The 25,415-nt window shown below is 39.1% G+C and overlaps 1 protein-coding gene across 1 annotated transcript in view; it reads left to right on the top strand.

Moving 5' to 3' along the window:
* osbpl8 (oxysterol binding protein-like 8) overlaps positions 1–25,415 on the top strand; it is a gene marked incomplete in the record, with an annotated part of 87,522 nt that overhangs the window by 55,234 nt on the left and 6,873 nt on the right. The window contains 11 exon segments of the mRNA XM_062443510.1: positions 13,939–14,012; positions 16,069–16,149; positions 16,529–16,630; positions 17,394–17,597; positions 19,318–19,402; positions 20,941–21,103; positions 21,194–21,419; positions 22,073–22,257; positions 23,427–23,508; positions 23,617–23,715; positions 23,875–23,971. Coding sequence (XP_062299494.1) covers positions 13,939–14,012; positions 16,069–16,149; positions 16,529–16,630; positions 17,394–17,597; positions 19,318–19,402; positions 20,941–21,103; positions 21,194–21,419; positions 22,073–22,257; positions 23,427–23,508; positions 23,617–23,715; positions 23,875–23,971 — 1,398 coding nt within the window.

Genomic DNA, 25,415 nt, shown 5'->3' with positions numbered 1-25,415 from the left:
AGGCATAAGCTATATCGGGCATTAGCTACAATAATAACATGTCGATATGTATAGTACAGTTTTGAAATTGGATATTAAGTCAAAATAAAAGTATAAAGTAAAATAAGTAGATTAAAATCTACTCCTAGCAATACGTTTGACCCCTTCAGTGAGAATCAATACCAGTGGTTGGGTTTCTGCTCCACAGGGCAGCTCTAGATTCTCACTGGGTTTTACTCACCCCTGCACAAACTCTACCTGACACCAAACCACCTGATACACATTGGGCACACAAAGTCTTTAAGCAGGCAGATACAGTGCAGGAGTAACACCATCCGTCCCGATACTCCAAACAATGCTCGCGTTTGTAGGCTTAACTGACGGTAGCGCAGGTCTCTGTGACAGGAATGCTTTTAGAGAAAGTTAGATGATTCTAGTGAGTGATAACTAAAAAAATATTTCAGTGCTTATTTCTCGGAGTCAGTACTTGCTAATGGGAAGCGAGTCCTAAATCTAGAAGAAATAAGTTGAAAAATGACCCAGATGGTGACTATACTTAGCAAATGTGTCTCAAGTGCCTCTCAAATGCCATCGAACCAGCAGAAATTGGCTTTTCCTCTGCAAGCAGGTTAATTAGCTCTGGGATCTGAATTATACATACAGAACATCCTAATTACCTTTGTTAATTAAAGCACATTCGGTGGTAGATTGATCTCTCGTAGATTCATCGGTTATCTCTGGTGCAGTTCCTCTGAAGGGGATTACGTCGTTTAGCTCTCCAAGCTACCTCAAATGAAAATGTCTCCAATGTACAGTAGGCAGCGAGGTTTGGCAAGGTAGCGACAGAATATCCGGAAGGCCTCAACTGAAAGAGTAAGAAGGGCAAGCTAGCAAGAAGGCAGGTGAAGATGCCAGCAGACTGTGGAAGGATCAGCCGCAGACAATGTGCCTCCCAGATTGGATTCCAAAGATAAAGGCTGATGCCAAGCCTATTCATTCCTGTACAGATACTGTAACCATGGGTGTCCTTACAGAATCCTTTTTTCAAGGCTCACCTGCTTGTCCTGATGACTTTTATTTATTATCTTTCACATCCCTCAGTGTAGAAACTAAACACCTTTTTATTTGGACAAATGTAGACAATTTAAAAAATATGGAATATGGATATTTAACAGTGAAAGGAAACACGATCTAAAACAGGATTTAAAGAATCACCAATCAGCCTTTTGCCCTAACCTGAGCCACATTTGATCCCCAAAATCTAGCTGGATTTTAAGATCACATTTGTAGGAAACAGTGTCACAGATGTCTGCCAGCAAAGCGGTTTGTAATCGGTGTCACCTGAACAGACAGAGCATTTGGTTTCAGGGCCATTTAACTGTATTCAGTGGAAAGAACACAATTCAATGTGGCATTTGTTGACCTGTCACCACCACACTGGAGCCTTATTCATCCGACATGTTATGTAAAGCTGCAATAAAGCTGTAAAAGCTGAATGCTTTAAATAGGAAATATGGTGATAAGAACATGGATTTGGATTTTTTATTGTCACAAGAAGAAAAAACACTGCATTTTATTCAAGTTATAGAGTATCTTCATCTTAACCACCGGTGTGATAAAGATCTTCCTTCTGTCCTCAGTAGAGCACGTTTTTAGAGATTTGTACGTGTTGTGTGTGTGAACTCTGATAAATGATGTCTGCACAGTAGTCTCAGTTACAACTCGGGTGACGAATAGAAGGAAAACGAGTGGGAGAGGATGTACATAAAGTTGTCTTAAAGGGACATTTCACTGCTATTAATGTGGATATTCATCATAGTAACTAATGGTGGTCTATGTAGGTCAATAACACTTCAACCTCTTAAGTGCCATTCACTTTGACAAAGAAATCAGTGCTCCTCTGTACAAAGTACTTGAATGTATTACATGTGAGCCAGATATATAAACACTTATCCACAAAGCATGCATCACTGCTTGTCTAATAAGTTTACAGGCACAGTTTGTATGGCCTGCTTCTATAAACAACAACAGTGGGCTCCTTTCCAGGAGTACATGCTGTACATTAGCTATCATGTTATCAGGAATTATAGTGATGAGCACTTACAGTATCTGTTAGCTGCTTCCAAGTTCATCATAAAATGAATCATTAAGCAAGTTGATTAAAGTAAAGTCAGCGTAAAAATCATTTCTCCTTGAGCTCATGGTACAAATCATTCATGTATTCATTTACTGTGGCTCAATAACAAATGTGTAACAAGGGATGCAATTTAAGTTATTTTCATTAAGAAGGAGACTTGTTTGATTATCAGTTATAGTATTTTTTTCTTCAGTTAAGAGTCGAATGAAATCAATCAATAAACAACAAACAACACCGAAAAGTAGTCATTCCACCCATTTGACAAATTGAGCAAATATTTGGCATTTTTGCCTGAATTAACAACTTAAATGATTCATCGATTTCCAAAAATGTTACCAAAGGTGAAAATTGTGTTAATTTTCTGTTGATGAACTAACAGGTTAATCAAGTGTTTGAGATCTATATGTAATAGAACTGTAAGTAAAAGTGAAACTCCAATAGATACCATAAGGGATTCATAAGGATTTGTGTTAGATAAGTCAGTTTGATACCGGATTCACAAACTTGGAAAGCAGCTTTATCGGCAGCAGCTTGAGCCTCCACATTTGCTTGTTGCACTTAGTCATCTGCACTCTGTAGCTTATACAATCCCACTAGACTCTGAAACACGCTACAGTGTGTTGACCACATCCTCTATATGTAAAAATGAGGATTATCCAAAAGGTAGATTTGTAGATTGAGAAATGACACTTATTGTCGCCAAAGACTCCTTGTGGTTCTTCCATAAAACACTGATGTCATACAAGTGAATGGTGCAAATAAATTGAGCTTGAGCAATATTTAGAAAGATATGACAAATATCGTGGACATTAAAGAGCTGCCACCCTTAAGATTAATGTATTGATATTAGACTGAAAAGTGGTGAAGTGCCCCCCCCCCCCTAAATGTAATATAATGAATTAAAAACGCAGCAAGAGATTGGTAGAGTAGAAGAGTACGATGACAGCTGATGAGGGTTATTTTCAAGCTAAGATGCAGCTCTCCCACCCATCCAGAGGAGAGAGAGTAGGAGGGGCTCAGCTTATTCGTTATTAAGTACTTACAGCCTGCTGCTTTCACACACACTCACAGAGAAGAGAGAGTGAGTGTGTGTGAGAGAGAAAGAGAGAGAGAGGGAGCAGTCGACTGAAGGGAGCGTAGAGGAAAAGCAGCACACCGCACTGGTTCAATGCCTGCTATCTGAGCCTCTCTGCTCTGTGTGTGTCGGTCTATCCACTTGGCTCCATCAGCTGCGTGAGACGGATCTCAAACTGAATCCCGACTTCCTCCGCCCTCGGGGTTCCCTACCGCTCCCCTCCCACACTCCCCTTTCCCTCCTGACCGTCCCCATGATGAAGGAGGAGGGTCTGCTGAGCCGCCGCCGCTTCTCCACGTGCGGCGGGACGGCTTCGCTTCGACCCCCGCACCCGGACGGACGGAAACTCATCCGTAACGCCTCTTTCGGGGGTTATAATGAGCTGTCACCCATCTCGCTGCCAGGTGGGTTCTAAGAGGGTGTGGAGACTTTAGGAGTCCCATACTGGAAATGATCAGCTGGTCTATTAGTAGATCCTGTAGATTGACTAGTATCTGTTTTAGTCGTAGCAGTTGTGTAAAAAGTGACTTGTGTTCCTCGTTTCAAGTGTCTGGACTGATGTGGTGTTCTCTAACTGTGGCCACTAAGTTTTTCTTCAGATGACCTGTTGATTGTCACAGTGCCTTCAATGAAATCAGAAAATGAGATCCTTCAAACTGAAAATGAACAGTCCTTGTGATCAGCGTCTGCTTGTTTGGACAGATTTGGGTCGGCTCAGTGTTGGTTTTCAGAGATCAGAGTTTGCCAGTATGACTTACAATATTTCACTGCTCTTAAGTTTCTGCTACAAAAAGCACATTGTTTATGTTGGCACAGGAACCTAAAAATCTGTACAATTGAATGCATTATCTCCAGAGACACAAGTATTTTAAATGTAAAAAAAAACAGTGTGATAATCGATCAAACACACAGATCGAAGTAACTGCGGATTCATACGTCTTTGTAGGATTTTTTAAAAGATTTTCACGGAAACAGCGTCTACATTTTGAAGCCTCTCGGGGATTTCTCCCATGGCACCGACTGACTGACAAGTGAGAGCTGCTGTTGCACGGAGATGTGCTGTGTTCGTCTGTGGTGGTGCTACTGACTGGAGAATGTCATCGTCGTATCCTGTGAATGCTGATACAAGACGTTTTTTTCCATCTTTTTCAACAAACCCACGTAGCATTTTACAATATTCAACACTTAGGAGGACATGTTGTGCTGTTCAGTATTCCACTCAGAAAGTGGAAGCTTGTTGGCCGAGCTTGTTAATGTTATCACTGATTCCTATATCAACAGCTGCTGAGTCATCAGTAGCTCCTGTGCTGTGTTCCAGTGCTGTGTTCGTTACACATTACAGAAAAGAGAGGGGCCTGGCTATTATTTGGGCATTTTCAAGCCAATAGTTGATTTTCTCTGGTTTCAATCAGATCAGTCGGTCAACTTGTTGCATTTTCACCTTGGTTTGTGTCTTTTCACAAAGAGTGAACTTCAATGCATCTTTAAAAGGCATGTGAGAGCATTCACGCCACTCATTTGCCAGATGTGTTTGGGGTAGGAGCAAGAGCATAAATATAGCCACAACATCCTAGAAGAAGAAGAAGTTCCTATCTGATCAAACATATAAGAAGGCAACATTCTTTTTTGCTAGTCCAGGTTGGGCCTCCATTCATTCTTCTGCTAGCATCTGCTTTTTTTTCTCATAGCTTTAAGTTGAAGAGTGTTTCTTGTAGTCGGGTGAGATTAAGGTTTGATCATTTTCCCATCGCAAACAAACCGCTTCATAATTAGTTTGGGGCCAGAACAAGACCACTTCCTCTAAATGGTCTATGTGCGGTTGTTTTTGTCTAAACCAGAGTACAATTAGTGTGTTTAGATCTGCCTAAACAAATTATACCAAGGGGGGAGACCATGACTAAACAGTGGAGGTCTGAAAACTCCTTTATACACATTGATTTCCTATCAATGAATTTTAATTTGAATTCTGCTCAAGCAGCTGAATATTTGTCTCAGTCAGCACCCAGCTGTGGCTCCATTCATCCTAATATCCGGTTTTTAAATGCTTTAAATAAGGCAGCAAACACACAATCTCTATCCTTTTTTTTCCTTTTAAGAATTTTTATTTGGTCACAGCTGTGAGATGTTTCTAGCTTCTTCCCTCTCAAGGACTCTCAATCTTTTCTCTCCACAATTGCCGAACAAAACCGATCACAATTTATGGGCTGTTGTAGTTTAAAAAGTCTGGTGCAAACAGTTTGATGAATGAAGCAGAGCTCAGGCCTCTGCTCAGCTGGCTTATTTTCTCAGGTTCCAGTGATACATCTATGAGAGTGCAGTGATAATCCTTTAGAAGTACACATAATCCCAAAGAACATTTAGGATTAAATCAGTTTAGTGTTCATTTGTAAAGTCGCTGCCCCTGTGTTCTTCACTTTGTTTGTCCTGCCCAAAAAGGACACCTGGAGGCAGACAGCTGGCAGCCTCTAGAGCTTTGAGAGAATGGATGTTCTCCGTTTCACCTTTGCTGACTGATGACAGGGTTTTAACCTTTATTAATCCAGGAAATGCTGACACCGCGCAAATGCTCACACTATCTACAACCCCAGTTTCTCTGCTCAGACCTTTTCCGTATTTGGAGATTCGGGGCTGGTGACCTTTTGGCCACAAGCCCAGCCCACTTTTTCCAACCCCTTTAACCTAGCACGTCCTCCAGCAGTACAAATAATTCGTGCAGCAAGACAAGTCGTCTGAGTCATGATGTTTTTCACTGTCATCTTCCAGCCCTGGCTCCATTCATCATTATTTTAGACTCTCTCTCTGCTAAAAGGCGCCGGCTTTAACAGAGACTGCGGGAGACAGCTGGTGCAGGGGGGGCTACACTTACTCACTTTGTTTTTTTTGGGTTGGGTTTTATTTTTTTCTCCTCTTACCGTCTGCGTCTATCTTTGCTTTTAACACCCACATGGACTCCATATTGTAGTCTACTGACATGATTGTGCCTACTCTTGTGTAGCTTTAAAATATTCAGCATTTCTAGTCTTTGAGACAGCGTCTTACAGGAAGTAGCTCACGGATGGTTGAGTCCTTTTTAAAAAAAAATGTGTACGCTGGCAAAGAGAGTGGTGCTGTGAAAGACGTTTTTATCTATGCTCGCCAGCCAACTGATTGGCTCTAACCATTTAATTTCCTGTTGAGATGGGCTGGTTATCTTTTTAATAATGTAATTATAACTGCAGCATGAAGCCTTAGTTTCACTACAAGATCAAAATATTATACTTACTTTTCTACAAAACCTTTTAGAACTAAAATGATCAATAGAAAATGAATCAACACTTTCATCAGTGATAAGGCAAAAATAACATTTGAAGATTCCAACTTCTCAACCGCAGTAATTTACTTCTTTATTTGGTCACACCTAATATTAAATTGAATATCTGGGTTTTGACCAAACAAAGGTATTTGAAGTTAGGCTGTAGCTATCAATAATTTTGTCAGTTAATCACAGTACATGTTTTTTGTGGGGGGGTTTCAGTACCCTTTTCATAGCCCATACATAGCCCTGGCCAGTTTGACCCTCCTCAACTTTGATAAAAAATATCAGAAGACCGGACAATAGGTCATTGCCTGCAGTCTTTACTAAGCACCAAGGAAGAGGCCGGTAACTGAGAGTATACATGACCTCAAAGCCTGTGGACTATAAATAGAACACCAACACAAAATCAGAGACTGCCGTAATACAACCGGCCTAATGCCCCCACTCTCATCCAGACACATTCTGCTTGAAATATCATCCTTTCCAAGAGATAACGGCCTTTAGTCTGGTCTGGCTGCCTGTGTGCAGACAGAATAAAATATACAACCCTTTTAATGGTGATTGGGCCACTTCATAACAGTTGTTGTGTCTGTGTAGTACTCTGTGAGGCAGCAGAAACAGGGTTGAAAGCCTGGAATGAGGACAGGCACCCTTAACCACAAAGAAGCTTGATCCCAGATTAATACAAATAATGATTAAAAAAATAAAATTATCAAATTGCTGCCCACTATCTCCCATTAAGCTAGTCGAGGCACCCTTTTATTCAGATTGGCCTCTTTTAGCTGTGTTGATTACTGTTGTTTCATCCATGGCTAGAAACGAACTGCAAAGGAAATTGATTTGGACGTCACAATTAGTGCCTTTTATACAGATAATAAGAGAGTGGAAAAAGCTGTGATCTTGTGGTCGATAATTAGATGAAAACGTGGTTCATCTCGAGGCCGGCATGACTCGGCATACTGCACATACAGCACTCTGGAGTCTCGGACCATGAAGATTGTCTTAGATAAGATGGGCTTTTTATTTCCAAGAGGAAGTGCGCTACAGTAGTGAAGACAGGCCTGTGCTCTGAGTTGGAAAAAAGACCTGAAGGGGTATTAAAGTGTCTGAAATCATTAGAACTCGGTGGTGCTTCCTAAAGGTGCACTCCACTGATTTTACACATGAAGATCAATTTAATTTAGATCTCGCACAACCCTATGAAAACAGTTGTATAATGTCTTTTTATTTGTCAAGGCTGAGAAATGAACCTTGATGATGTAATCAGAGTAACCTCAGATGGAGCTTGGAGACTGAAAACCTGCATTACAAACTATTGGTGTGGAGGCAAGCAGGAAGGTCTACGAAAAGATGCCATTGACTTGCATTATGGGAAGTGTAGGCTCCAAACTAGGTACTAAAAGTCAGCATGTCTCCACCTCCAATCATCCTTTTGTGACCTTTCTTTATAACCTGTCTTTCACAATTCACCAAACTTAATCAAAGTGCAATTCTGAGTTTAATGTGTCAAAAGTCTGTAAAAATATTCTGCCTTCTAGATCTGACTTTTATGAGTTTGTGATGCCTGGTACACCAATGCAGGCTGGACATAAGAAAAAACACTCATTCTTTCATTTAAATCCTTCATTATCCCGATACATTTACCCTAAAATGTGACAAATTCATTGTCCAAAATGTAGTTTGACAAAATTGTCCAAAAAAAAAAAAGCTACCAGTTTTATACAAATATTACTGTACCTCTTTTCTCTGTCAGTGGACCTGCCATCTTTTATTTTTCATAAATCTAGAGCCAACATAGTAGAGACGCTGTTGCCATGGCAAGTTTCCCACTCGAGCACACACACAAGCAATTTGCTCCCTTAAAATTGATGCATTCTGAAGAGTAAGAGGGCTGACAGCTATTTCCCTTTTTTTCCATTCATTTGTTCTTCTCAAGTCACCTGTTGCCATGGCAGCCTTCAGATTTCCTATAAAACACAGCTGTATTAAAAGTTATCTACATTGATTTTTGGGGCATGTTTTAAAGAAGAGTAGAGGTATAGTGTTTCTTTCTTTTAGTTAATCATGTTTTGCACCAGTATGAACATGAAATAAACTGGACTGGTTTATTCTGAGGTAAGAACCCAAAGTACCAGCAGAACCTCCACAGGAATAGAGCAGTACATTATTGATAACACAAGCAGAGTGTCTGGTGGAGGCAAACCTATACCAACCTTTAGTGACATAAATATACAATGGCCTCACAATAGGTCATTCTATGTATCTTATAGCATACTAGCATTACATCATTAAGTTATTAAAATGCTATGGACTTGATAGAGGAGATTATTCATTTAAATAGAAGAACACATGGTTTGAATAGGAATGAAGTGTGTTTATGTGATTTTCCCTCTCAGCTCTGTTATTGTGTTTGGTCACTCAGACTGTATTCATTTATGGAAACACGTTCAATGTAGCAGCAAACCCCTCCCCCCCTCTATCTCTCTATCTCTCTCTCCCCTCTATCTCTCTCACCCCCCCTTCTCTCTCTTTCTCTCTTTTCTGTCAGTCTTTACCGTTACGCCTCTCTTTCCCTCTTCCCGTCTATGATCTTTGATGCAGAGTGAGATCACTGCAGCTCCATCTTTTTCTTTTTTTTAAGGAGAAAGCCCTCGTCAGTCTGCAGTGGGGCGTGCTTCGCCTACTACTTCAGCCGCACATACAAACACACTCATACTTACTCCCTGACATTACATTTCATACAGTAAGGGTTACATTTAATATATGTCCACACTATATACTTAATATATACGTTGTATATTGTCGAGTGCAGACAAAAGACCATTTCAGATACAAAAAAAAAGGAAAAGTTATAGCCAAATATGGAATGAGGAAACAAATTACATTTCCCCTGTTACAGACACATTCTTTGAGTATAAAACAACTGTGTATATCTGCTACTATGGGTCACCTCTCTTATGGGGAGTCATTGTGGATAGAAATGTCAGGTAAATGCCAACAAATGTCTTGAATTCCTAAGTTACTAAAATGACAAGTAGCTGGTTTAAAGAAGACAAAACTCAATGCCATAATCTGACAATACTGTATATGTAACAAAATACATGTGTTGAGCAATCAGAAGACGCTGATATTAGATTAGCTCGTTAGCACTTGTACACCTCTTAACTCTACAAGGCTACAAAAGCTACTAAAGCATATGTAAAAGTCTCAGTCTGATGTACTGGTGTCTGACTTCAGCCAGCTATTGTAGCATCTGTCAGCAATGTCTCCATTAGAGCCCGACCGATATATCGATATATTGATATTATTACTATTATATCAATATTATCAGATGATACTGCCCTATCAGATATATTGGAATTGGTGTGTATGTTGTCCAATATGCACTGATATATTTTTTGACCCAAAATATTGGCATCAGCCCCAAAAATCCAGTATTGGTCAGGCTCTAGTCTCCATTATCTTTGACATGGGAACAAAATCACCAACAGAATACATTCTTGGCAGCTGATCTTTGCTCTGGTAGGTGTAAAAATGTTCAATTTAACATCAACATAGAATACTTGTTGTTGTTTTGTAACCCTGCTGCGCTTCACTGGACACATTCAACAGCTAAAAGACATTCACAGTCATATCAGCCTGTTGCAGTAAATCAAACCGTGGCAGCTCAGAACATGGTGTGAAGAAAAATCCGTCTTTTGAGAAAAACAATATTCGCCTGCCTATAAAAAAAAATAAAAAATCACAGCCCGCTCACACATTTTTCTATGAAATACAGCAGCAGTAAAAAAAAAAAAACGTCACTACCTTAAATCCTCTGCTGGTTCCACTCAATGATTCACCTCCCTCGTTCTGCTATTGTCCTCAGTAGGAGGAAGGAAGGCTTATCGAAATCTTACTGTGGTACAAAGCACACTTCTGAGTATTGAGGGTGACATCTTGCATAATCCAAAAAATGGTTCATGTGGGCTGATTAGGATTAACATTACTCATGAATGATGATACCTGATAACACAGTGGACCATTTTTAGAAGTGTTTTCTAGTGATGAAAGAAACAAGTTGATAAAAGTGACACTTGAGAACACTGAAAACACTCTTTGGATGGCAATTTTTTCCTTATTTTAGACACATTGATATATAAACTTTCAGTGGATTTCTCTTTGGAAATTCAAGTTAAGCTGTAGTTATTTAGGCAAGGCAAGGCAGATTCATTTGTAAAGCACATTTCAGCAACAAGGCAATTCAAAGTGCTTTACATAAAGCATCAAAACCATCAAGACACAATATAAAAGCAACACATGGAAGAATAAAAAGACATTTAAATACAATTAAACTTAATAAATTGGAAATAAAATGAAGCAAAAATAGAATAACATATATAAAACCGGAGACAGTGCAATGTATGATTTTAACCCTAAAATTTGGATTTAATTTATTTTTTAAAACAGTCACATTTAATAAGCTGCCTCAAAGCCTTATCTGTCTCGCTCTTATTATCTTATTAAATAATTCTATTCAGTGTGTGTGTCTGATCAGAGGTTTTAATAGGGCGTAGAAGTGACACCAATAAGATGTCTCAAATTTAAATGAGACCACATTAATTAAGTCAGACTGCTTGGCTACAGATAGCGAGTTCATTCTTTAACCTGAGCTCTTATAAATAGATTTGATCCAGTTTCAGGTTTATTGGAGCTTCGCCTCACTTTAATGATATATTGATAATGTTAGAATGAAATCCAAAGTTCTCTTAACACACCATCTTCAGACACACAGTATAGTAAAAAGGAAGAAGTGTTTAAAATCAGCCTGTCTGTTACTTTAAGGACAATTTAATTCTTGCAAAACATTCAGATTACATTCCCTTTTAATTAATTGAATCATTTCATAATAATGTTCCAGTCTCCTCCATATAAATTGAATTGAAGGGAAGGAGATTATGAGTCATGTAACCTCCTGTGGCTCACTACAAGGGGTGAATTGCCCTTGAGTTGTTTTTCCTGCCTGAAGTTGACATGGAGATGCGTCTGTCAAGTGGGCGCAGATGGTCTGGTGGGATCACTGAAATTAGATCTGTATTAAATCAAAAGGCAGCTCTGATAAGACGACGAAAAACAACAGCATGGCTCTACATCACTGCCTTTAGTGACTGGAATTTAAGCAAAGTCAGACTGTCATTGTGTAGCTGTTGTTTTTCACTCAACCTGCTGAAGTGTTCTCCAAATGAAAACACGTATTGCTCAATGAAAAAAGAGGTATACTATGTTTCAAACCATGAGAAGTTAAAGAAATACCTCTGTGAACCATAAGGACACTAATGTACCTTCCATTTCTAGTTGTTTGCACTTGTTTTCATGTCTGAATAGCCTAAAAATCAATATCAGTACAGTGACTTTTCTATTGCTATCACAGTCTATTGCTTTCTCTATTTGTACATAATACACATGCAGCAAGACAAAAGTGGTCGTTGAAATGCATTAGAGATAATAGAAGAAGCATGTAGATGGAGGCAGGTTGGTAAAAAGCGAGTAAGACAAAAAAAAGTAGTTTCTGAAAAATTCACTGAACATCATGTTGTTGTTATGAGGAGCATTCAAGTGTGGAGTTTGAAACTCTGGTTTTTCTCAATAGGCAGTTTATGATCTGTGATGATTTGCTGGCAGCACAACATCAAACTCTACTTTGTAACAGCTTCAGACACTCAGATTTTCTTTTTATTCAAGCAAACTGTCAGAGAAATACGGTGTCATCCTTTACACAGAGATAAATACGGTAATGAACCTCAGCAGCAGTTCCTTCCCTCTCATAGCTGAAAACCGATGGCCTGTGGATAGGAGACGGAAACTATCAAATATTTACAGCCTCTCTGTCACCTCGAGACCACCAGTCTCACCAGTGTCAGCAACCTCTAGGATCCCAGTGGGGAATGTATTGCTGAGGTTGTATTAATTGGTAGGAAACCAGCTCCATAATAAACCGACTAATTGAGAGGTGGAACTCAAATGAAGAACAACAACTTTCTTCCACATGGGAAACTGACATGTTTTATGACTCTACATTTATGCACATTTTCAACATTATTCTGTTTCATATATGCAGAAATAAACATTCCTCTCAGTCACTGGAGCACTTTTGATTTAGATTTTTCCTGTCCAAGCTAGACCATTGATTTAAGCCAGAACCCTCCTTTATCTTAACTTCTGAGCTCAGTTCAGATTTGCAGCAGGCGCCAGCTTGTTGACATCAAGATTCACTGGCTGGCGTCCAGTGGCTTAGAAGGACAGCCTGCTCCCGTGACTGACATTACATAATGAGATTCTAGTTGCCTACTCAGACGTGGATTTGCAAACACATCTGATAACCAGTGGCCTGTCGCCACTTTTATTGGACGATATATTGTCTCAGAAATAATTGTGATAAACAATGTTATTGTCATTTGAAGGTCATTTTATACCACTGATATCATGATAATATAATAACATAATAATGCGGATGGTGGGATTGGAGAGTGGGGGCTACACTTCTGTAAAAACACAGACTGTCATTATGGTTGGGGACAGAGTTATTTACCTTTAATTCTTCTACAGTCTCCACTCAGGATGTACACAGTGAGGAATGGAGGACACTACTCACTTAGCCAATGTGACATGAATAGCCTCTTAGCTGCTAATGTGAAGTGGCAATATTGAGGTCAAAAGAATGATAAAGGTCATGTCCATGTATCATATGATAAGTCCATATATGACAGTCCTTTATTTCTTATATTATCTGTTCTTTTTCTTTTTTTAAATGAATTGGTTAAGTATACATCTTTTTTTTTTTTTAAACTGTACTACAAGATCCCAGAACCTAACCTAATTATTTTTAATTATAATGATGTAAAACCGGAAAAAGCAGCAAATCTTGAGTCAAGATGCTGGAACAAGAGAATGTTTGTTGGTTTGGCTGATAAATGATTTTTAATTAATTATCAAAATTACTCACGGTTAACTTTTTTGTTACTTTCTGTCTAATCTCTAGATCAAACTGTAAAATATAAAGTAAACAATATTTGTTGTAGAACTTCTGAACAGACAAACAACCCTGTTGGCAGAGCCAGGATTTGAAAGCAAAGCAAAGTAAATCGAGGACAGAGTATGTTGGAACTTTTGTACATTACATTTTTATTGTGAACTTCAAGGCGACTCTGTCTTACCTTTAAACCAAGTGGTACTTATTTCTCCTTCCTCTGCTCTAAAGCATTCACCGCTTTGGTAACACTTATTCATTTTCCATCTTACATGCCTGGAACACTTTTTGTTTCATCTTTATACATATCAACACAAAAAAGAGCACTCTGTATCACAATTTAAGTGGCCTAGTTAGTTTAAAGCAGCCTGGAGTATAAAAAACATGATATGCAGACACATTAAAGAACGGAGCATTTTCTTACACTGTTGTGTTTTTTGTTGCAGGTTTCGAGAGAGGGAAGGAGGACCTCTTGCCACTGCCTTTGAAAGAAGACTCCCATTCCATATCTAAGAGCAAGGTATGAAAAAAACAACAAGAGTGGATTTAGTTTATGTGCTGTGACTGGTGGGTAGAGACTGACTGGGGAGCTCTGGCGTCGGTGCTGTAATGAGACCAGAGAATACGGGAATTACTGCGTGTCTCCTCTGCCGTTCCCAGTCTCGCCCGGAGCGTCAGATAGCCTACATTGAGATGACTCACACATCATATCATCGTATACACTGTAAACATCAAACATTTACCAAGCCAAAAAATGAAATCAAACTCAGCCCTTCTTTCAAGTGGAGGAGGAGGAGGAGGAGGACCCGTCTAGTTATCTGTCCACATCAAACAAGTCTGTCAGTCTGAGTCACAACAGAGATGCTCGCACCAGACGGGAATCCTGTTACATTTTCGTTATGATCGTGAAATTTGAAGGCACTTCCCAAAAGGGAGATTCGGATGAGTCCTTATCTACAGACTTCAATTAAACATTAGATTCTGCTTTAGAGAACGCGCACCATCTTAGAGCCTCGGCCGCGTTCCCATTGATCACAGGATTTGATGCAGTCTGTTATCGTGTGCTTTCCTGAGCCTTTCTCCGTCCCTGCTCGTGGGCGTTTTAACGCCTTAAGTAGGTTCCACACGCATCCCTCCAATTGGCTTGTGAAGCAAGCTGGCAGAAGGCACACCTGCACCAGCATTTATAAGCTTCAGTCGGCTAACGGAGCTAAGTCTGGGAAGTAAACAAGCTTTACGAGGGAAAAGAAAAGGAGAGGGAACAATCTGGATCTGCTAATGTTGTTGTTTTATTTCATTATTTAATCTTTATTTAGTCAGGCAGTCGCTTGAGATTAAGATCTGGTTTCCAAGAGAGACTTGAGAACAAGGAACATAAGACAGGAACACAATCAGCACACATAAACACCACAGTTTTCTTTTTCTTTTGATTTATTGCACATAAAAGATAAAAGAATATACATAATACATGAAGAACATTGAGATTAGGAAAAGAGAACAATAACTATAAAAATGAGAAATGTGCAAGAAGAGCCAATAAAACCCATAAGGGCTTGTTGGATGGCCCTCCTACTGTGAGACATACAACATAAAAACTTAAAAATACACCCAAAGGCTAAACAAAAACATAAACTAAGGTGTTACAAGTGTAATACGAAAGGTGACAATTTACCAATGCATTGAATATGATAGTGAGAGTGGTTGTGATGCTATTGCATTACTTAATTGGTCCAGAAAGACATGTATGATTTATTTCTTAAATGATTTTAGACTGGTGGAATATAATCTGATCTAATATGATCAGAATCTGATTGAAAATGTGGATAAAAGTTGTCCTGTAAAAGATGGGGTGGAAATGATTGGCTCACCTTGATGTGAAGTGAAATACCTCCACTACACAATGAACAAGATATTATTAAAAAGCTGTTTAAAAGCTTTATTAAATCTCTACGAGGATTGTCAGCTGGCTTGAAGCCAGTACAAACATGAGGGATATCTGAGGTTAAATAGTGACTGGATCATGTACTGTTGTTACTAGATTTAAATGAGAGAAGAGGTGTGAGGTAGTTTGGAAGCTTCAGCAGTAGTTTTACAGATGGAGATCATTAAATAGTTCTTTTTTCCTGTCTGTAAAGAAGTCCAACCAACCCTGTGATACACAGTACAGCCATGAGTACAAAAATGTGTCATTAAAGAATCACCTGATGTGATGTTTTTTCATATTCTTTCAGCTGATTCAGTTAATGGCACTATTTGTGGGAGCAGCTTTGCAAAGGGAGCACTTTGTAGCCTGGATTGCTTTTAGTCATTTAGTTGGATGTTCTCATTCAGAGCAGCTCACACAGGAAGCTCAAATTCCTGGATCACTAACAATACAGACAACTTATTAGTACAGACGCTTGTTAAGTAGTCTGAGCACAAATCCTCACAGGATATTTATAGCTGTAATGAACAGACGTGTATTATAAGAGTCGTGTTTTTCAGATGAATACTCAGATGTTTGACTCTCCTAAGTTGAGGGACGTTTATGTCTTTTAAGTCTTTGCAATGAAACCTCTGCTTCTGTGTATTTCCAGTCTGAAACCAAGCTGTACAATGGCTCAGACAAAGATGTGTCAGCATCTGGGGGAAAGCTCACCAAGAAGGAGTCCCTCAAGGTAAGGTATCTTAAATCTGCTTAGGCAGGCGTAAACGTTTTTAGAACACCCTTAAATTCAGAGATTTATTTGTATTTGCTTGTCGAGGACTGTCATTTTACACTGTGTCACTAATTTTACTGTTGTGCATCACCAGGATACATTAAATATGAGGGAGGGGGGATAGAGGCGTTGCTTTAACAAAACATTGAAGGAGTGTGATTCCAGTTTTATTATTTGCTGCCAAATGTAATTCAGTGCCAAACCAAGTTTAGAATATTAATATTCACAGTTGATCTAAGGTATTGTCCTTCTCTCTCTCTCTCTCTCTCTCTCTCTCTCTCTCTCTCTCTCTCTCTCTCTCTCTCTCTCTCTCTCTCTCTCTGTGTTCTCCTTGTAGGTGCAAAAGAAAAACTACAGGGAAGAAAAGAAGAGGGCAACCAAGGAGCTGCTCAGCACCATCACAGATCCTTCTGTCATCGTCATGGCCGACTGGCTAAAGGTGAGAACGTCTGCCAACCTCAGTCAATGTCTCCTGCTGCTGATGTTCATTGATGATTTTATACTAAATGATGTTCTGGTATCTTAGTAGGGTTAAGTTAGGATACTACTTCATGTACATACATACATAGTATTTCTTACAAGCACTCACTAAACTTTACTGTTTCCTCAAGGAACTTCTGCTCCTCTGTATTTTTCACTTGATTGAACACCTAATTTACAAAAGTTGGTTTATTCCAGTGCAATTTAATTCCACACCCAGTATAACAACCCACATCAAATATTTGTGAAATTACAGGAGGATTTAAATATTCTTCCTTTTTTAAGCATGTAGATATGTAAATCTTCTATGTAAACCAGTTATTTAAGATCATTTAAGTATTTGCTTTTCTATTGATGTCTTTAGAAGACTATGTCTACCCAACACACATGTTCATTTGCAAATCATTACATGATGACATCACACTTGTGTAAATTAGCACATGACATCATGTAGTAAAGTTAAGAGAGTTTTGGAACAGACCTGAGTTACTTCCTGTCTTTCTTCTGTTATGTCACTTTTAAGAGTTTTTCAGTCTAATCCACATTACAGATCACTTACACACATTTAAATGGTTTTTTACCTGGCCAATAGAAACAAACCATATGCATTCAATATTATACTCCAAAATCATCAAGCTCCTCATATAGCATAATAAAGAAGTTCATTTTGGTAATACAGCAACTATGACTATCTGACATGAGTTTTTAATCGGTGTGTCCAGATCCGCGGCACTCTGAAGAGCTGGACCAAGCTGTGGTGCGTTCTGAAACCAGGCGTCCTGCTCATCTACAAAACCCACAAAAATGGCCAGTGGGTGGGAACGGTGCTGCTCAACGCCTGCGAGCTGATCGAGAGACCCTCCAAGAAGGACGGCTTCTGCTTCAAGCTCTTCCACCCGCTGGAGCAGTCCATCTGGGCCGTCAAGGTCAGAACACATCATTTAAGATACTACTGAATTTCTTCTAAAATGTTGTATTTTACTTGATTTTATATATTGTATTTATTCTTTTTTTAGCTACTTTTACGATGTACTATTTTAACTACTTGAAAACTATTTCTATTTTTATTTACCATTTTATATGACATTAATGTTTCTTTTCCTTTCCTCTTTTCATTGTTGTTCTTTTCTAACACTGTTCTATGCTCCATTTAGATGCTCTAACAGCCAATAATCATTTAGCCCGTTTTAAATGTAATAAAGCCGATAATGTATGAACTTGCCAATAACGTAAAAAAAAACAAAAACAATGATGTAATAACTATAGTTAGTTATTACGTTATTGGTTCTGAAATGTTATTACATTGTTGGCAAATATTATATTATCAACTTTATTACATTAAAAAACATGCAAAATGTATTGTTATCGGTTATCGGTCGTTATTATGTTATCGATCGTTATCCCATCATGGGTCATTATAACATTATCGTTATTACGTTATTTGTCGTTATTACATTATCGTAATTATTATGTCATCGCCTGTTATTACGTTATCTGTCGTTATTATGTTATCGGTCGTATTTAATGTGAAGTACTTGGTGTATGTAAATTCTTTTGTTTTAAAGCACTTTGAGCTTCATTTCTCACATGAAAGGTACTATTCAAATAAACTTATTATTATCAATGAACTTGAAACCGATCAGGACTGAGGGGTTTAAGAGGTGCTGTAGAGCGGTAAGCCATCAGATTAAAAGGTACCAACATGAATAAATGAAAAGCTTGAAAAAGGATAAAATAGAATATAACATAGAATATAGAGTATAACACTCCTCTAAAGCTGACTCTGCATCCTACATTTCCCATGATGAAACTGGGCGTCATCCTCTGCCTCTTAAATGCAAAAACTTCAGAAAGCTGCTTTTTGACAGAGTAGAACTCCTCATAACTAGTGAACTGTATGTATAACATTGAGTGACACTTTAATGAAATTGTTAAATCTGCAACACATGACCCTCGGTTACATCTCAGTCACATTAATCACGTCCCACATTTAATCATAATGGATGGTTAAGTGGATAGCAGCGGTTTGTTATGCAGACGAGTGGATTGAAAGCAGCTTGTTTGGCTCTCCATTGATGAACAAAAAACAAAATGAACAACAACAAAAAAGACACTTAATGGAACAGGGTCAGATCTTCCACAGAAAACCAAATCCTTTGTGCACCTGGATGCGAACTGTATAATTAAGAGCTCATCTTTGGCCCATTCAGGACGGGCAAAGAAAACAACACATCTAGCCAACCATTTGCAAATGTAGCCGCACACATTTTCCATTTGTTCCCTTTTTTTTAAGCTCTGTTCATGCGTCTCCTCCAACTGTGATTTGGTATTCATCACTGACCTCGCGCGTTCAAGTGTTTTTTTCCTTTTGTTCGCATTATGACAGGCTTCAAATCACAATAAGCGGCCACTGTTTTCCGAACAACGACGTTCTTTCTCTTCACTATCAAAATAAACACTTCACTTGTTTAATTTCTGTCCCCTCCGCACTCTCTCACAGCTCATCTGCATAATAACATACTCGGGATTCTAGATTTCTTCCATTTGCATATATAAATGATTAAAAACAGACTCAAAATCAGACCCACCGTAGCTTTTAACACTGGACCTGTTGTGTAACATCTGTCCCCTGCCTCATGTCGACAGGGTCCTAAAGGAGAAGCGGTGGGCTCCATCACTCAGCCGTTACCCAGCAGCCACCTCATCTTCCGTGCTGCTTCTGAGTCTGATGGTAAGAGACAAGTTGTCATCCACATTTAAGCTGTTTGTCTCGTTAGCAGCAGATTTCACTGAGTGGTAGATATAAACCCATCAATCGCCGGTGTAAGATTCATTATTACATGTTTATTTAAAGTGTTAGATGAGAAGCTTTATGGACCATACAGTTATCATTTTACTGTTGTTTGATGTATAACAAAGATAATTCCCCTTCACACACACACAAATGCATAAAAGTGTACAGTACAAGCGAGGGACTATAAAAGAAAGTTAGTATCCACTACAGTCAGTCACTCCCTTTACTTTTCCTTTTTTTCACTTTCTCTCTCTTCCTTCAAATTTACACACTCCAGCACACAGAATAATGACACTCCACAGCCCCACACACACACACATTCTTGTTTGTAATACAAACAGAAGTCCATAGATATTCAGTTTACTGTCATAAGTGACACCAAAAAAACCTTGCATTTGAGGAAGTGCTTTATTGAGCTAATAACTGTATTTGGTAACCTCCATAAACATCCAAAATAGCCTTCCTATGCCTCTCTGTGAGGTTGTAGAACAATGGGGATTTTTTTATATATATATAGGCTTTTTGGAAAATGTTTTACTGTAGACCGGTGAGGAACCATATATGGTAACTTCACTGACCTTGATTTGCAATATAAAAATGAAAAAAAAGTCGCAAAAGAATCATGTAATATCCCCCAATAACTCTCCATGGTTGAAATATTTCAATGAGTGCCCTATAAAGGGTTAAAAAAATGACAAAACAAATATTTGATTAACAAAATAGTTGTTGATTCATTTTCTCAAATAATCATTGCAGCTCTAAATAGAACCTATCTTTCCAGTTTATAGCCAGTATCATCTGTTAATTCATGTCAGTGTACGGATCCTTCGCTTCTCACTGGTGATAACACTGATTATGTGATCATTTGTACAATAATACACTCTTTCACATTGTTTTCTTATTATCTTTTCAGTCACTTGTCTTATTAATATTGTATTACTGTCTACCAGTTATTGGAAAAATAAAGCCCACAACCAGAGCTATAAAAAAACCTATCATTTGAACTCTGAGGTAAATAAAGATGGGAGGAATGACCCAATGAGTATTATTCAAAATGCTCTGTTATTTGTCTTCTACATTGAATTCTCCACAGTGAGTCAGTGACTAATGAACTCAAGAGTGACAGTCACAGCCAATCTGTCCATGTGTCTCTGTCCATGGTGCTGAAACATCCAAACCAGTCTCTCCCACTCTGAGTCTCTGTCCATGGTGCTGGAACAGTTTAGCAGAAGCTGCGTCCAAAATAACTTCCTGTTCTCCACATATTGTAGCGCACAATATTTACTGTCTGCTCATTTATTCCATTATATTCAATTCAACACTATATATTGTCCTCAATATGCCAAAATGGCCCTATTTCATGATATAAACAACCAAATTAAAGGATCATTCAGAACTAGTTTAGGCATAGGGCCAGTTTTTCTTCAGTATAAAAGCACAGTTAATGAAGTGTGGAATCTAAATTTCTTCTTCAGGCCGATGCTGGATGGACGCCTTAGAGCTGGCCCTGAAGTGCTCCAGCCTGCTGAAGAGGACCATGATCCGCGAGGGGAAGGAGGACATGAGCACCGTCACCGCTGGAGAACACTCCATTAATTTCTACAGCCTCCTCCGAGCCCACAACATGCACGGTTTCCAGTGAGTGAGAAACAAGCTCTATCTTTCTTAAAGTGAAGCAGTTATTTGTTGTGGTAAACATCTTTACCAACAAATCCTCCCGTCCTCCAGGTTCAACGACAGTGACCATTTGAAAGACCCGGACCTGTACTCGGACAAGTCAGACAGGGAGGGCGAGCAGGATCACGAGGAGTCGGACCCAGAGGGGCTGGAGAAGAGCGAGGAGAGCGACAGCGACACATCAGAGCGTCAAGACGACTCTTACATCGACCTGGACCCTAACGAACACCTGCGGGAAACCCCGTACCTGGAACAGTCCCACGAGGAACTGGGAGAGGTGTGGAACAAAGACCTCTTAACGAAAAAACAAAAACAAATCCTGTAGATCCCAACAGTGTGTTATAATCTCAGGGGTTTTCTCGCAACCATTTTCATCTTTTTAGCTTTAGTTAAAAACTTCTTAGCTGAAGGTTTTCTGCATAATGAGGAGAAATTAGCATGTTCCTCTGCTGGGGCTATTAAGAAAGCTGTAACAGGCACAGGCTTTGATCACATATTCTGTGCGTGGGATGGCATGTGTGTGTGTGTGTGTGTGCATGTGTGTGTGTGTGTGGGTGACTGAGATGGTGTGATGACGAGTGTTAAAGTGCTAATGTGCATTTCCATGCCGGTGAAATGTGAGTGTGACAGCTCATTAATTAAACAGTCAGAGCTGCCACATCGCTCGCTGTATATCTGGATACATTTTTCCTGCTCTAATATACAGCGAGCGAGTATGTTATGACATCAAACTGCTTGTGTGTGTGGGTGGGAGTTGGAGTGGGGGGGTAATTTTCACTTAAACAACACTCCTTTTGCACACCAGTTGCACAAAAAGCTGGGGCATGTGGACACTGGTAAAAGAATGTTGAGCAGAAAGTATTAGTGCAGAGTACATGTATAAAATATATATATAACCTCTCTCATCATTGTTCATGTCTCCATGTCCAGGCTGGTGAGGCCTGCCAGACAGAGACAGTGTCAGAGGAGAATAAGTCTCTGATCTGGACACTACTGAAGCAGGTGCGGCCCGGCATGGACCTGTCCAAAGTGGTGCTGCCCACTTTCATCCTGGAGCCGAGGTCCTTTCTGGACAAACTGTCTGACTACTACTACCACGCAGACTTCCTGTCAGAGTAAGACCTCTTCATTTTACTGTTCGTCTTAAAGCTTTGTAGACTGTCATTGAACAGACTTATTGAACAAAGGTCATTTTATCCCTCTGTAGAGGTGCTACTTTAGTGCAAAAAAAAAAAAAAGGTTGAAAGTCCTTGAAAACTGAGTTTAAAAAAAAGAGTCTCTAAATTGCTGACTCAGGTCATCAGGCTCTTTACAGTGAGGACAAGGTGTGACGGGCGCTGACATAGCACCTTTTAGATGGAAGACAAATTGTTTCATTTTGACATTGTCCCACTTGAGAATGAGAAAAAAAAGAGAAAAGTGCAACATTTTTTTTGCAGACTGTCAAACTAAAGTAAGGTTGTAATTATTTATGTTTATGTTGGTTCATAGGGAACAATGAATATTGACATTTTAAAGACATCAATGTAAATCAGCCTGAGTTATTGGCTCAACAGCTCATTTGGATGATAATAACTTTACATACAGTGCAGTTACAACAGAAAAAAAAACTGAAGATAAAAACAGATCGTAGATTTGAACCATATTCCAAGTTTGATTTTAAAAAGTCTGCATGCACCACAGCTCCTAATTTCCATATTGCTGCTGTAACAGAAAAAGCTGATTGTTCAGGTTTGCTGCATCTATTTTATATGGAACAATATAAGCACCTCTGGCAACTGCACTTGTTTCCTTGGAAGGGCAGTCCATGACTTTAATGAAGTGGCTTAAAGGATTAAAAGTGCTGTTCACACAGACTCTAAAATGAGACATAAGTCTATACAACGTCTTAAAATACTGGATTAATTGGATCTCAGTGATATGACAATGCTGATAATAATTGGGCATGGTGTGTTTAAAGTCTTAAATTAGAAATAAAATGAAGCTTAAATAGAATAAGCTCATTTATTAATGTTTAGGTGGTTATTATGTTGATGTTGTATGATGATATTTGGTTCCCATCACTTCCTTATTCTGTATTCAAACCAATATTCATTTCTTTCTTAATTTAACTTATGAATGAATGTGCAAGTTCAGTGACTGATTGCCTTATACACAATGTGGGACGATCACAGAGTGTGTCTATATAAAAGTTGGTTAAAATAATGAAGATAATGTTGTAATAACTGATGGTGAGTTACACAGGAGCATCAGTCTATGTCTGAACTGTATATTTCACTCTCAGGGCTGCGGTCGAAGAGAACGCCTACAACCGCATGAAGAAGGTGGTGAAGTGGTACATCTCCGGGTTTTACAAAAAGCCGAAGGTCAGGAAGCTGAACATGTTCCCCAAACCCACCACAGAGCACAGAGTACACATGTTTTATACGTACAATGTTACTAAAACCTTGTTTATGTTGCTTTTTATATCACAGGGGTTGAAGAAACCTTACAACCCCATTATCGGAGAGACGTACCGCTGCATGTGGCTCCACCAACAGACCAACAGCAAAACCTTCTACATCGCAGAACAGGTAAAAATAACTCAGTCATACTCAGAATAATCCCAGCAAAATCCATCTGAACAGCTTTTACATGTCATAAAAGCTTATTGCTTTGGATTAGAGTCAAGTACAGGGGTGAAGTGACCTTATATTGCTGAGTCATTCATTCACTGCGCCTTTTTCCTGTAGGTATCCCATCATCCTCCAGTGTCGGCCTTCTACGTCAGCAACAGGAAGGATGGATTCTGCCTCAGTGGTAGCATCCTCGCCAAGTCCAAGTTTTACGGTACAAAACACACACACACGTTATTAAAATCCAATTAACGTCACCTACAGGCTCCTAAACCTTTATAAAAAACTAATGAAATATCCAGCTGAGGGTGTTTACTACTATATCTGTCCCACTGACTTCTAATGACATTTCCACACTTTTAGGAAACTCATCTGTCAGCCATTATTAGACGGAGAGGCCCGGCTGACTTTCCTCAACCGAGGAGAGGACTACGTGATGAACATGCCCCTACGCTCACTGCAAAGGTCAGAATGCTTTAAACTGTTGTGTTAAATGCGTTGTTGCTCAGATTGAAGGAGATGAGACTGATTTGTAGTGTTGCAACATCGTCGCAGAGAGCTTATAAAAACGCAGAGTGGAAGGCCAACTGCATTGCAGCAGTGAAATAAAACATGATTATAGATTTTGACATCAATGTTACTTGGAAAATTGTGTCCACCTAGTCTAATACTTGATTTTTTCTGAATATTTTTGACTCCACATTTACTATTCATCTAGTCCATTTTTTTTTCTTTCTTTGAAGTGTCGGCTTTGGTCTGAAAAAGACGGAAGATCAAACATCCCAGTTATGAAATCTCAGTATGTGTTGGAACTTCCACTATAGTCTATGTTGACTGTGTTTCTTTTCTTTTTTTTAGGCATCCTGTAACGGCACCATGACTCTGGAGCTGGGGGGCCAGATCACCGTTGCATGTGAGAAAACAGGCTACAGTGCTCAGCTGGAGTTCAAACTGAAGGTATGACTCTGTTTATTAGATTCTATTTATTTACTGAATAGTGGATGGCTTCCCCTCCCTTGTTGGCGTCATAGTTCTTAGGCTCCTCAAATCCTTTAGAGAGTTAATGACCTTTAGGGACTATTTTTTTTAAATAAATAAAGGTTTCTCACGTGACTTTTCTCAATGTCTCACTCCCCCCGCCATCACCAAATTCCCACCAATCCAACTTCCTTACCCCACCCTGAAAAACCTCCCATCCTCCATACCACGATTCACATGCTGCGCTATCCCATCATGACATAGCGACAGGGTACATGTCAGAGACAACAAACATTTAAAATGCTTATCTAGTCCTTAACTAGTCTAGTAGTAGTAGTAGTCTAGGTGAATTATTTTCTTAATAAGTGTTGTGATCTTTTTGCTGTGGTATAGTATATATATACTATATATACTATATACCTATTTATAAAATTTTAGTTTAAGAACTTTATCTAAGTTAGAAACTGCAGTTGAAGTCTTGTCCCCATGATTCCATTTATTCTGCTCCATCAGCAGAGAAATGAAGCCTCTCTGGTTTGAAAGGAAGAGGTTTCATTTGTTTTCCTTTCCATTCACTTTTTCTTCTTCAGCCAGTAATTGGAGAAAGTAAACTTTATGAACGTGTATCTCTCCTTCCCTTCCCCTCCTTTTAAATCCCTCATTTGCTTTCTCCTTTCCCC

Source organism: Scomber scombrus, chromosome 22 (genome assembly GCF_963691925.1).
Source record: "Scomber scombrus chromosome 22, fScoSco1.1, whole genome shotgun sequence".
NCBI lineage: Eukaryota > Metazoa > Chordata > Actinopteri > Scombriformes > Scombridae > Scomber > Scomber scombrus.
Note: the sequence above shows the minus strand (reverse complement) of the source record. Positions and strands in the feature narration are given on the sequence as shown.